Source organism: Limulus polyphemus, unplaced genomic scaffold (assembly GCF_000517525.1).
Source record: "Limulus polyphemus unplaced genomic scaffold, Limulus_polyphemus-2.1.2 Scaffold419, whole genome shotgun sequence".
Taxonomy (NCBI): Eukaryota; Metazoa; Arthropoda; class Merostomata; order Xiphosura; family Limulidae; genus Limulus; species Limulus polyphemus.
Genome location: NW_013666029.1, coordinates 240,084 through 254,505, shown reverse-complemented (window position 1 = coordinate 254,505; position 14,422 = coordinate 240,084). Strand labels below are relative to the sequence as shown.

Here is a 14,422-nt window from a genome sequence, read left to right as displayed (position 1 = left end):
GGGGTTCGATCCCCCTTGGTGGATATAGTGTAGATAGCACATTGTGTAGTTTAGCGCTAAAGTAAGGGGTTCGATCCCCCTTGGTGGATATAGTGTAGATAGCACATTGTGTAGTTTAACCCTGAAAGAACAACAAATTGTTGTTTCTACAGCTGCTCGAGGATTTTCTATTGTAGATGGCAGCAATTTTCTAAAGACCATGGACTGTATGAGATTCATAGAAGATTATTTCATTCCCTTACCGTCAAATGTATATAAAAAACAAACAAAACATCTTCCTAAAACTTTCTTCCGGCTCCACCTCAAATACAGAGGAGCTAGAATGCTTTATTTCACTTCCGTTTTCTCTTAGTTTAGTCAGTTATCAATGTTGATATTCCAGGTGGCTGCGCACGAGATTTTTTATTACGTCACTGGCATACTTCTCGTTTTCTCACGAAGTTAAAACGAAAACAAGTATTTTCTAAAGACCAACAACTGATGTAAGTACACCTGAATGATATATATACTTTTATGAGATGCACTGTTAACTTCACTTCCAGTAGTGTTTTTTATAGATTAATTTACTCTAATCTTGCCTAAAAGAATTTCAAGTGTCGTGGCTATTGAAGATTCCCTCTTGTTGATAGCGGCACAAACATAAAGTGGCATACAGGAAGAACAGGCAAAAGCACTAGTACTTAAGAGTCTATTAAAGATAATTCAATTATTTCCGAACTCCAAACCGTAAGAGATCTTTGTTTACATTGTAAGATTGTACTTCTTGACTTTCCCGCCCACAGGTTGAAGAATAAATTTGAATTTAGGGGGCACCTTACTTTTTATTTTGAAACAGCAGCGTTCTCTGATAATTATACACAAGTCTCTGTTTCCCATTCAAAGGAGCACTTTACTACTGGGTTAAAAGCTGAGGCACGTGTTTCCAGTGGTTATCGGTTTCGCTGCCCATGTTGCCACCGGATATATATAGTTGTGTTTATATCATGTGAGACTATTCATACTTAGAAATGACTCTTAGATAACCTTAGTCAGTCAAAACTAAGCTTAGACTCAGGACTCAGTTCTGATAACGACACATGGTTGTTTCCTGATAAATAAGTGCGTAAACATCTTTTTATTTATAAATGTTGTTGTTTAGAAAACTTCTCATTATTCGTATTTCCTAGAGGACCCCCGAAGTTTTGATAATTTGTTCCATTATTTCTCGTTTTAGCCTACGAAAAATGGCAATGCCGTGGATATTTATCAAAAGTATTGGTGTCTTTATCGTAACCATGTCAACAAGCATTTTGATCCAAGGTAAGCCTTGTTCTTGCAAAGGTAAACTACTGTCTAAATATACGCTAGTTTACATTACTATTATTTACACAAATAATATTCAAATAATTTGTCATCAATGCTGTATTAAACTAGTGCCGAGTTATTGTTCTCTTAGTAGTGGGTTAGCGGTAAGTCTACGGACATACAACATAAAATTTCTGGGTACAGTTTTCCGTGGTGGACAGAGCACAGATAACTTATTGATGGCTTGGCGGTAAAACAAATTTAATCAAAAACACCTTAGGTGTGAAAAAAGGTGCGGCCAGAAAAGGATTCAGCCCATGACTGTAAAATTCTTATCAATGCAATAAGTGTAGCTTCTAGTTTAGCTGCCAATTTTAATTTAATTTCTTTAAATCGTGCGCTGAATCCGTTTTTTTTTGGCCGCACCTATTTTTCTACACCTAAGGTGTTTTTTGATTAGACATGTCAATACACACCAGCAAACCACAGCAAGTAAGAAAATGACACTCGATAGTAGCCAACATTAGCTTTAGAATCGCAACCCTATTATTCGGAACAGACCTTTGCTTTACAGAACCAACTAAATTCTTTAAAATATATGATGGTAGTTTTTTCTCTCTTAAACAGTGTTACTAGCTTCCTTGATAGTAAAGCCATGGAATTTAGATTAACAGTTTCTTGTCATCACCTCCATTCAATTGGTACAGCCGTATCAAGGATCATTATGTAAGCTAATTGCTTAAGCTAATATCAAGTGATGCTACACACTCTTTAATTTAGGTTATTTTATAAAATTTAGCAAATTTGGGCTAAAATGTTGGCAATGAACAATCACTACACCTTCCACCCATACGATTCTTTTGAAAACCTGAGCTAGAAACTGCTAATCTAGTTTGCTTGGCCTAACCAATACTAGTGAATCTTGCACGTCCTTTCACCTTAGAGTTTTGCTGCTCTAAATCAGTCGTCTTTAATCCGAATGACAAAAAACTAAAAACGGTCCACTTTTACTCTTAGGTAAAGCTGTAATAAATATTTTAGGCCGATAGCTCATGTGACTTTTTGCGTAGGCGTGCGTAAAATTTTCGTTAAATTTGAGTGTTTTTTGTTGAATAACTTTGCACGTGTAACTTATATTTACACCAACTGAGACTCCTAATTGTAGGTTATAAAGATCTACCAGTATACCAAATTAAAAAAAAAATCCACAAAGTTATGTATGTTTTTCTATCAAATAAAGTTTCCGTACTTTTGGTACGAAGAAAAATAAGGAAGAAACTCAATCAAAATTGGAGATATTATATCTGAGGCATTTCTTCATGGATAACCTTGAAATTTGGTATATGAAGTAAGAGTCCAGTAGAACACATCCACTGAAAATATATGATAGTTTGGATTACCACAATCCGAGCAAACCGGATGTGGAAAACCGCTAAACTACCACTGCTGTTAATAATACAGTGTGTCCCGCAGGTTGGTATTAAGGAAGGTATCCTTATGTTTATATCTTTACGTGTTTCAATTTTATTATGTATGGAACACACATAAAAACATACATTTTTAGTTTGTTTTGAAAACAAACAAAGCTTGTTTGTTTGTTTTGAATTTCGCGCGAAGCTACACAAGGGCAATCTGCACTAGCCGTCCATAATTTAGCAGCGTAAGACTAGAGGGAAGGTAGCTAGTCATCACTACCCACCGCCAACTCTTGGACTACTCTTTTACCAACGAATAGTGGGATTGACCATAATATTATAATGCTCCCACGGCTAAAAGGGCGAGCATGTTTGGTGTGACGGTGATTCGAACCCGCAACCCGCAGATTGCGAGTCGAGCTCCCTAACCACGTGGCCATGTGGGGCCTCGCACAAAGCTACTCGATGACTAGTTGCGCTAACTGTCCCTAATTTAGCAGTGATAGATTAGAGAGAAGGCGGCTAGTCAACAACCCCCCCTCCCCCACGCCAACTCTTGGGCTGCTCTTTTACCAACGAATAATGGGGTTGACAGTCACATTATAGAGCCCCCACAGCAGAAATGGCGAATATGTTTGGTGACGGAGATTCGAACCCTCAACCCACAGATTGCGAATAGAGCGACCTAACCACCAGGCCATGCCAGGGCATACATTTCTGTTTCAGATTCATAGATTGATTTTAACTTATTTGATTGCGATGGTACAAAATATTACGAGACAATATAAATTCCAAGAATAATTCTTTCATTTGCATTTTTTTTATTAACCAATCATTTTCTGATATTAAACCGACCAAACGTTTCGAGGTTAATAACCTCCGAACAGAATTCCCCTTGAAATACCATGTTGTTGAATTAATTAATGATTTTATGAAGCTACATATCTCTTTTTCAGTTGTAAAACTTAATATGAAATTGTAACAAGAACAAGTATGAGCAACTTAGTAAAGTATTAATTTCAGTTCTTTAGTTTCAGATTACTCTGATAGAAATGTGTTTATTATTTTACTTTTCAAGTAAGTCAGTATTTTTATAAGCAAACCGAAGGCCTGGTAGTTATGGCGCTCGACTCGCAGCCTGCGGGTCACGGGTTCAAATCTCTGTCACCAAACATGCTCGCCATTTCTGTCGTAGGGGGCGTTATAATGTGACGGTAAATCCCACTATTCGTTGGTATAAGAGTAGTCAAGTGTTGGCGGTGGGTTGTGTTGACTAGCTTCCTTTCCTCTAGTCTATCACTGCTAAATTAGGAACGGCTAGTTCAGATAACCCTCGTGTAGCTTTGCATGAAATTCAAAACAAACGAAAGAAATACAAACCGAAATGAGTTGTTTTAATAACCACGAACGTTTCATCTGTATAGATGAAATTTTGATTATCCAGTTAGAACAAAATGATGATTAGATCATATTTATGTGTACGGTTTCGTAAAAGGTAAAACAACAACAACAACAAAAAATAACACTTACAAATAACTTGGCAAACAAGCATAATAAAGTGATGTATTTTAGGAGGGAGGGGGGAACATACTACATGTTTCAACAAAACGCTGGTCTGTCTTCTGTGGAAACGTGTAGTATGTTTCCTCCCCTTCCCACCACCCTCAAAAAATCACTTTATCATGATTATTACTACGTGTGGGTAAGTTTGTTTTATGAAACCATACACACAAAAATTACTTTATTATGTTTATAAATCGTTATATGCCAAATTGTTTCTAAATGTTATACTAGCATAATATGCTTCCTGACTCAAGTAATTTTTCAAAGGTGATTCGTTCTTTAACATATGTTAGTCTTCTGGAGCTTGTTTCGTATTGGATAAATAGAATGTTGACACGAATGCGCCTGTCAGTAATCACAACATCTACACTTTGAGAAGAATAAAGAATCTTCTGAGCTTAATGTGAAATCCACCGTGTTTTTCACGCACACGCGAAATATAGAAACTTTTAAAACATTTAGTTTTAACATAGACTACCACAAACAGGAAGTGAAGAACAGTTTTGTGTTCTTTTTTTAAAATAAAGTAATGAGTCGATGATGTGTAAAGCACAACGATGCTTGTCAAATCATTTTACGGCACTGAGCTCACAGAATATTGAAGGCTGTAACAAGATAGATTTGTCAGAGAGAACATTAGAATGTCTATAAACAAAGTCGTCCTTTAGTCTCTTCAGTTATTCTGTAAGTTGCTTGCGCTAATTAGTTCCAGTAATTATAACGTGTAGAAAAGGGCACAACGTATTTTACATAGTAGAAATTTAAATTTACAATATTGACAAATATTACATTTATCGTCTTGTGTAACTATCCCTACTCACGTGACATTGAATAACGTCATACGATTTGGACAACAATTATAAATTCATTCAGCCATTAGTGAGCTGGTGGCTTAGCGGAAAGTCTGATGACTTATAACGCTAAAAATCGGGTTTCGATACCCGCAGTAAACAGAGCACAAATAGCCCAATGTGTAGCATTATGCTTAACAATAAAACAAACAAACAACTAAATGAACTGGTGAAGCGAAACATACTTATCAAATGAAACTGAGATGATCTATTAAAGTTTTCCATTAGATGGCGCTAAGTTACCATAACTCAATTTTTCAAACTAAAACAGCATAATATAATTCAAAGATTCGGATTTCTTCCTAATTCGAAAATGCAAAACAAAATAATGAATGCTATTCTAAGCTAATGTGTGTTTTTCTGTTGATTTGAATAACATGTGGAAATGATATGAAAATAAAATACAGGATAACTCAATTATTTTTAAAGCTCTAAGATTCTGGTTGTCCCCCACTGGCTCAGCGGTAAGTCTGAATACTTATAACGCAGGTTTTAGTATCCGTGGTGAGTACAGCATATATAGCCCATTGTGTAGCTTTGCGCTTAACAACAAAACAAACAGATAGTATTGGTATATTTGCCATTAAAATTAAGTACAAACTTAGAGTTAGCATATGTGCAATAAGAAATAAATTTTTTTCAATAGAAAATCGACATTTTTCGTTTAGTATGGAAATTTAAAAAACATTAACCAGAGAAATACAAAAATACAATAATTAACTGAGCTATGGGATAATAAAATATCATCTTTTTTAAATTTAGCCCCATATTTATTAATAGGTAAAAGAGACATTGCATTTATCTTAACATCATTAACTATGTGATTTTTTTTGTTTGTTTAACTTTCAGGGAGAGTTACATTTGAAAAGTCAACCAACATAGATTACCCAGGAGCAACGTATTTTTCAATCCGCAACGTTTCCCTATACGAATGTCAGAGCTGGTGCAGGTTAGAAGAGGACTGTGTGGCCGCTAGTTTTAGCTTTGTTGTCAATCCTTTGGCACCTTTACAGGATACCGTGTGTACCTTACAAAACAAGACCACATCTGGAAAACCAACCGCTCTTCCACAACGTAGTGTCAACACTTACTACCTTACAAAGGTCAATATTAGATCAGGTATGTTCTAAAAATAACCAACTCTAATTCGTACTCTGGCGACTATTGTGTACTTAGCGTCGCATTATGCAAAGTTTTCCTGTAATAACTGAATCGATCACTGTAATACTGCTACACCAAAAACACAACAGATAATTTGAATTGTTTGTTCTCCCAAGAACAAACTTCTTAAACAACAAGGAGAAATAAATAATCAAAGAAAGTTGTTTACACTTAGTCAAGGACAGTTATATATTTAAGCTTCAAAAACACTAGTATAATAATACAGCATAATTTACTGAGTTCATTTTTAGTCATTGTTGTGATATCAAAGGAATGTCTAGTATGTTTTGTGATATCAAATGAATGTCTAGTATATTTTGTGATATCAAATGAATGTCTAGTACATGGTATAAAATTAATAGTTCCTGGTAGACGGTGTTAATTGAACCTGGTCCTTGGTAGATGGTATGATATTAAACAGTTCCTGGTAGACGATATTTAATTGAATTGGTACTTGGTAGATGGTATGATATTAAACAGTTCCTGTTAGACGGTATTTAATTGAATTGGTCTTTGGTTGATGGTATGATATTAAAAAGTTCCTGGAAGAAGGTATGATATTAAACAGTTCCTGGTAAACGGTATTTAGTTGAATTGGTCTTTGGTTGATGGTATGATATTAAAAAGTTCCTGGAAGAAGGTATGATATTAAACAGTTCCTGGTAGACGATATTTAATTGAATTGGTACTTGGTAGATGGTATGATATTAAACAGTTCCTGTTAGACGGTATTTAATTGAATTGGTCTTTGGTTGATGGTATGATATTAAAAAGTTCCTGGAAGAAGGTATGATATTAAACAGTTCATGGTAGACGATATTTAATTGAACTGGTCCTTGGTAGATGGTATGATATTAAACAGTTCCTGGTAGACGATATTTAATTGAATTGGTCTTTGGTAGATGGTATGATATTAAACAGTTTCCGGTAGACGGTATTCAATTGAATTGGTACTTGGTAGATAGTATGATATCAAAAGGGTTTCTAGAAGAGCCACTTTTTGAGTGAACACTGAACAGATGTTGTTTAGTTAAATTATCCTTTGTATATGTTATTATATGTAATAGGGGTTTAGTGCATGATTTTCCATTTTATAATTGCGTAGAAGAATACATTCGCGCATGCTTAGTAAATAATATTTCATTTAATTGCGTACCAATATAGATATTAATAAAAATGGTTAATAGAATAAAAGTACTGTAAACTTATAATTAATAATTTTTCTATTTTTCACATTCGTCATTTAAAGTACATTTTGAAAGTTCATAAGAAGATTTGTTGTTCTACTTTAATCTCTGGTTTCAGAAAGAGTATGCAACCGGTTGTGGACGTTCGAGAAGATTCCTAATGCCATTATACCCGGGATGGATAACGCCATTCTCTACACAGCGAACAAGAATGCCTGTCTTGCAGCTTGTCTGAACGAAGAGCGGTTTGTATGTCGCTCAGTAGAGTTCAACTACATAAAGCTTATATGTCATCTCAGCGAATACGACCGGCGCTCACCAGGAGTCGTTGTGAAGTTGCTAGAGCAACCGGGAATTGAATATTTTGAAAACTTTTGTTTACGACGTAAGGATGTAGATTTATTTCTGTATATATTTCAGTAAGTGTAAAGTTGTTTCCTCAAAATATTTATTATTATCAGTGGCAATGTGATATTTATCGTAAATACTAGGTCTATTGGTATCTAATGTTTTGTTTCGCCATCTTTCGTCGTTTAAATATCCAATTTTTGATGTTTATTATTTGTTTGGTTCAGAATTTTGCGTAAAGCTATACAGGGGTTATTCGCGCATAACCGTCACTAATTTTGAGCTGGAGGCTAGAGGGAAGTGAACTAGTCAACAGTACCTTGATCAACTCTAGAGATACTCATCGAATACTGTAAATTGATCGTTACTCTTGTGATGCCCCCACAATCTTAGAGTGCGGAGCTCGTTTTTACAGCAAAGGATTGCGAACCATGAATCGTTGGATTCACAGTTTGGATATGTTAACCTTTAGGCCACGCCCAACTAGAAGTGAAACTCTTTATTAACACTTGTAGAATAATTTCTTTGCCGATGGCTCAGAGTTTAAGTGTGAGGGCTTATAATGCTTATAATTGTGGGCAGCAGATACAGCCTCTTGTGTATCATTGTGGTTAATAATTTACAACAATGGTCTGGTGGTAAGGGCGCTCGAATCGCAATCTGCGGGGTTCAGTCCATTCACCGAACATTCAAGCCTTTTCAGCCATGGGGGCTTTATAATGTGATAGTTAATCCCACTTTTTGTTGGGGAAGAGTAGGCAAAAGTTGACGGTGGATGGTGTTTACTAGCTGCCTTCCCTCTAGGCTATGAATTCTAAAATAGAGACAGTTATCACATATAACCTACGAGTAGTTTGTTTAAACAAAAATAAATAAACAACTTACTTTTTATTGCTCAAAGTTTCCAAGAAATCTCCTTTTGATACGTAGGTTTGGCGAGTCTAGCAGCCTAACAAAACTCTCCTACATTGGAATATTTTCTAAAGTTAATGAAAATGAAATCTTTAAATCTAATCAAGTTTAGAAAACTTTTGTGAATATTTTATTTTAAATTACAGTATTTAAAATCATTTATAAGAAATTATGAATAACTTTAGTTTTTAAATCTATCTATAGCTCATAAGAATGTTAAATATTTACAGTAAAAGTTTCTCTTCTACTGATTTTGATAGTTGTTTGGTAGTATTATTTACTGACAGTTAATTTATTACGAATGTTGTAGTTTTTCTACTACACAAAGCTACACAATGGGCTATCTGTACTCTGCCCACCACGGGTATCGAAACCCGGATTCTAGCGTTGTAAGTCCGCAGACATACCAATGTGTCACTGGGGGAGGGGACTGATTAGGAGCAGTCGAGCAGTTTGATTGGCTAAATTACCAAAATCGAGGGTTGAATCCCGCTTGATCCCTGTTTTCACTTTTTCAGAAAAATATTAATTCTGTAGTAGTCAAAGAGTTAATTCACTATAACAGAACGTTCTGAAATCGATATGCTTGATAGTGCTAACCTATCGTTTTGGGTTTGTACTTCGTTGACTTTATTTTCATAACTAAACTGAGCACTTTTTTAATATCAAAAAGTTGAATAAATGCTAAAGTAAATATAAAACGGTTTTTTTATATAATCATTTTTTTACTGTTATATTTTGGAAAATTTGTTGTTTCTAGTACCATAACTTTTTTTTCTCTTTTAAAAAACAAAAACATCGAACAGAGTAGCAGTTTAGTTATAAGTGTAGACCATATTTTACCGTACGTAGACATTCGATTAAATGACCAATTTACTTTTGATACACAGCCGAAGAGATATGTGATACCGAAGGAAGGAGTTACAGTCACCTACAAACCGACCTTCCTCAATCATCTTTGGCGCACTTCGTTGGCCTCTATTACTACTCAGACAAAGAACTTTTGGTAACGTGACTTTGAGTCCTTGTTGTGAAACTTTTGGTTATAATTTACGGTAATTTCGGTATATATATTGGTTAAGTATACTTGAAATCGTCTCAAGCTATTGTTTTGTTGTTATTTGTTTTTGAAATGAGCTTCTTCAGAATATTTTAAGAACAAGGACAAAAAGGTTTTAATGCTTAACACTGAACCTCGCTTTGCATAAAATTCGATAAACACAACACAATGCAGTTATTTCCTATCATGATGCTCTTGCAGACACATTATCAGGTAAAATGTTAGAATAATTTCATTAACACTAGGACTAAATGATACGATTTGTTGTGAGTATCCTACTAAAGACAATTGATAAACATTAACACTAGGACTAAATGACAGGATTTGTCGTAAGTATCCTAGTATAGACAGTTGGTAAACATTAACACTAGGACTAAATGACAGGATTTGTCGTAAATATCCTAATATAGACAGTTGATAAACATTAACACTAGGACTAAATGACAGGATTTGTTGTAAGTATCCTAGTATAGACAGTTGATAAGCATTAACACTAGGAGTAGATGATAGGATTTGTCGTAAGTATCCTAGTATAGACAGTTGATAAACATTAACACTATGACTAAATGACATGATTTGTCGTAAGTATCCTAGTATAGACAGTTGATAAACATTAACACTAGGAGTAGGCGATAGGATTTGTCGTAAGTATCCTAACATAGACAATTGATAAACATTAACACTAGGATTAGATGATAGGATTTGTCGTAAGTATCATAGTATAGACAATTGATAAACATTAACACTAGGACTAGATGATAAGATTTGTCGTACGTATTTTAAATGTTTCCTCTTCTTACAAAATATTTCTTGTTCTCATATTTCCCATTCTTTCCTGTTAATACAAGAACTCAGTGTTACATTTGCAAGTTCCGCTTTAAAAGTCAATCCAAATACTCTCTGTTGTCAAGGTGAGTTAAAAATGTTACTGAAGATTGCATGACTTACTGTTGCATTTGTGGCTCAGTCTCAATACTTTCCTGGAAAACGGGGGTACACTTTTCCAAAGTACTCGGGTTATCAGGTTTCTCCTATTGTCATTTATCTACTTGTTTTTCTCTTTAAAGTATCAAGAATGTCAACAAGATGGAAGACCCGCTGATGTGGTACTTCAAACACAACTTTTTCTTCCATACATTCCTCCTTAGCATCAACATTTAGTAACTATAGTTTAACACGGTATTTTTAGTGAGTGTTCTATATATTATTGTTGAATAATATTAAAACTCATAGGAACATCAGTGTGTAGCTCGCTATATTGCAGTATTTCAGTTTTCTCTCATTGGTTTACCATCATAATAATATACATCTGTATTTTTCTTTGTTTAATATTGCATTCTTGCAGACAGTGTTTTTAGGATTGCAGCATGTTTGCTCAAGCTTGTAAAAAAGAGAGATCCACGGAACTCACATTTCGGGATTCAGAACAGTTATATTTTTATTTCACTGGATCTTCGTTCGCGGATCTTTACCAACGTCTCGAGCTACTGTCTTGTTATTTGTCAGCTATCAGTAAAGTGTTCACTCTAATAACGTTTGAGTTTAAAAACACATCATCAAGTCTGTTATTTATATTACTACAAATGTATTCATTTATTTTTACTTACTTCACCTCCATTCAAATACTTTTATGGCTAAACCGATATTCAGGCGTTGTAATGCCCCGATGTGTCAGTCATTCCTACAGGTAAATTTTCATTGAGGCGTTGTAATGCCCTGTTGTGTTAATCACTCCAAAGGTAATTTTTTATTTAGGCGTAATGCCCTGGTGTGTCAATCACTACTACAGGTAAATCCTTAATGAGGTATAATCCTCTGGTTATCACTCACTCCTATGACTAAACCCTTATTAAAGCGTGGTACTTCACTAGTGTATCATGAAGACCAGGGGTATCACAGTATGGTTTCTTGAGATTGGAAATCACAACCGTCAAAACTAATCTTTAACATGGTGTTGATGAAAAATTAAGGCAAACATTTTGGTTTTAGTTTGTAGAACTTAACCAAATATTCAAAAGGAATTCAGTAGACTCTTGGTATTAGTGTAAAACAGATTTAGTAAAGTTATTTTAAAAGTATATTGATTGATGCGATTTTATTTAGAATTAGTATGTAACATTATTATTATTATTTGGTAAATAAAGCATCTAACTGATTTTAATAAGACTTAACAATTATTAGATTATTGTTTGTGAACACCAAACAATAGAAGACAGCCACAACAAACAAGCCATAAATGTTTATAAATTAAGGCAGTTAGTGAACGATCTTAACAATGCTTTTAAACTGACTGACTCATAATCCTTCTATTAATCAAAATGTGTCAAGATGTTTTATAATGGAGCAATGAAATATGCACGAAATTTTTCATCTATTTCCATCTATTACACTTAGGAAGTCTTATATAGACTATTCATAAAACTAATCACTAGATATATTACCTTGTGCTTGCACTGACATTTCCAACCAATTCCATTAGGTAAACGCCCAGAAAGAGTGTCTACTGATGTGCAGTTTGGAAAACGAGTTCATCTGTCGGTCAGCGTTATACTCACCGAATGCTCGTAAAGGTCACTCTAACTGTGCTTTGTACCATATAGATCATGTGATGTTTCCAGACGGAAAAAATACCTACTCTGCTCCTAGTCCCATCCCCCTACTTGACCTTGGTGATCGTTTTGGAATATATCTAGAAACTACTTGTGAAGGTAAGCTATAATTCGATTCCACGCAAGTCATTTCTTTCAGTAATAATAATGAAAACACGTTTATAATAACAAAGAAACTGCAATGTTTTGCTCAATTAATCTTTATTGAAGTTCATTGAAACTTTCTCACTATTATTGAGTCCATCTTCATGTATAAAAATTACAGCGATGTCTTCAAGTAAGAGTCCAGAAGGGCCAATAGGTGTCAAAACCGAGAAAAAATGAGCAGTTTATGTATTATTAACTTTGAAATTTGCTTTGTAATGTATATGTGACATAACCGTAACTTATACCGCTGAAGGTGGACTAAGCAATAGTCCTAGAACTTCAACAGACTTTAACCAAGACTAAATGAGCACAACAATGTTATTCGTTTGTTTCTTATTGTTAATTTTGTAAGCGAAATTGCTTTCCAGTCTGTATGTGACTTATACCCCTAAAGATCGACTAAATAATAGTTGCAAAGCTCCAATAAACTAACCGAGATTAAATAAGCACCAGCAGAGCACTGCAGTTTAGATGTTACTGACTTTGTAATTGGTCCTTTAGTGATATAAGAATGGGCTTTCGTAGGATGCCAGAGAGGGTACTTGCCCCCCATGGAAAATGAGAAACATAATTATTTCTTTGTTCATTTAGTATATATGAATTTTTTTATTCAATTCACACTACTTTACTCCCCTTGGATATAAGCGATGTGAAGTCTTTTTATATTAATGTAGAAGATTGAAAGTGTTTTAAAAAGCTCTCCATAAATTTCAGTTCTATCTATTAAGTAACCATAATCACGATCAGATTATTTTCTTATGAAAACAGAATTTTCAATTAGAGTAACCGAGTTTAATAACCAAAAAATATTTGATTAACACTTACATAGAAGATTTTACATATTTGTAGTTAGTTTTAAAACAACAATGTTCACAAGACCTCATTAATTTATTACGAAGATAACAACTTAATTATAATCTTTTGAAGGTTTCGTTTTTCATCTAATAGTTTAACTTTCTCGTACATTCTTAATATAACACATGCCATTTAAACACACCATATTTTTCTTTACATTAGATAGCAGCGCCACACAAGAAGTTAAAGAAAACAAAATACCAACTCTTCGAATACCACCTTCTAGTGGATCACAGAAGACATCAAATTCACCCGTGTTTACTTCCGATAATGGTGATCCTTCGTGTGATGATTATGGATTTTGCTATGACGGTAACTGTATATGTTAAACAATAATTATTTTTGTTTGAAGCAAAAAATGTATAATATACAAATAATTTCAAAGTAATTTATACTTCGAAAACCTCTTTAATATTTTGTAGTTTAAATATATTTTACAAGTAGTGATACTAAGTTTTCGATCATTATCCACCAGTAACTATGGAATTTGGAAATCAGAGAGTGCAGTTTTACCCATTATGAAAAATTGATCTGTCTTTAATTATCTTTAGATTGCATTGATGAACGGGCAGTATGTTTTAACTTAAAGCATTTTAGGCAACAACAAACAACCATAAATAAGTCTTAGTTTTAGGGAGAGGAAACATTATTCCAAATTCCTTCTGCCCATCTTCTAGTAAACAATGTAAATTTAACAACACACAGATTCGGTCAAAAATAGCTTTCTACTTAACCCTGACTGACAAAAACAGTCTTCAAGAACTTTTACAGAAGGGAGGCTGGTTGGTTGTTTGGGGCTCACTGGCGCAAACTTACGGGGCTATACTGGTAAAAAAATTATATTGAACAGAATTCAGTTCCATGAATTAAATATAAAATATCTTGAAATTAAGTTTGAGAAAAGAAATGATATTTTATTTAGGGACTAGGAAATATAGTTAAGTCTTTTTTATAACTTGTACCCTGAGTGGTCACAAGTAAATAGACACCTAATTTTTAGTCATTTAACTGATTCATGCTAACTAATTTG

At 34.2% G+C, this 14,422-nt stretch overlaps 1 protein-coding gene across 1 annotated transcript in view; it reads left to right on the top strand.

The window, feature by feature from the left end:
* Positions 1 to 430: 430 nt before the first annotated feature.
* Positions 431 to 14,422, top strand: part of LOC106458127 — a 25,876-nt gene continuing 11,884 nt past the window's right edge. Inside the window, exons 1-7 of the mRNA XM_022384280.1 lie at positions 431 to 482; positions 1,214 to 1,299; positions 5,963 to 6,232; positions 7,580 to 7,846; positions 9,612 to 9,727; positions 12,261 to 12,489; positions 13,555 to 13,704. Of these exons, the coding sequence (XP_022239988.1) occupies positions 1,224 to 1,299; positions 5,963 to 6,232; positions 7,580 to 7,846; positions 9,612 to 9,727; positions 12,261 to 12,489; positions 13,555 to 13,704 (1,108 nt within the window). The 5' untranslated portion in view covers positions 431 to 482; positions 1,214 to 1,223. The remainder of the gene's footprint in view (positions 483 to 1,213; positions 1,300 to 5,962; positions 6,233 to 7,579; positions 7,847 to 9,611; positions 9,728 to 12,260; positions 12,490 to 13,554; positions 13,705 to 14,422) is intronic.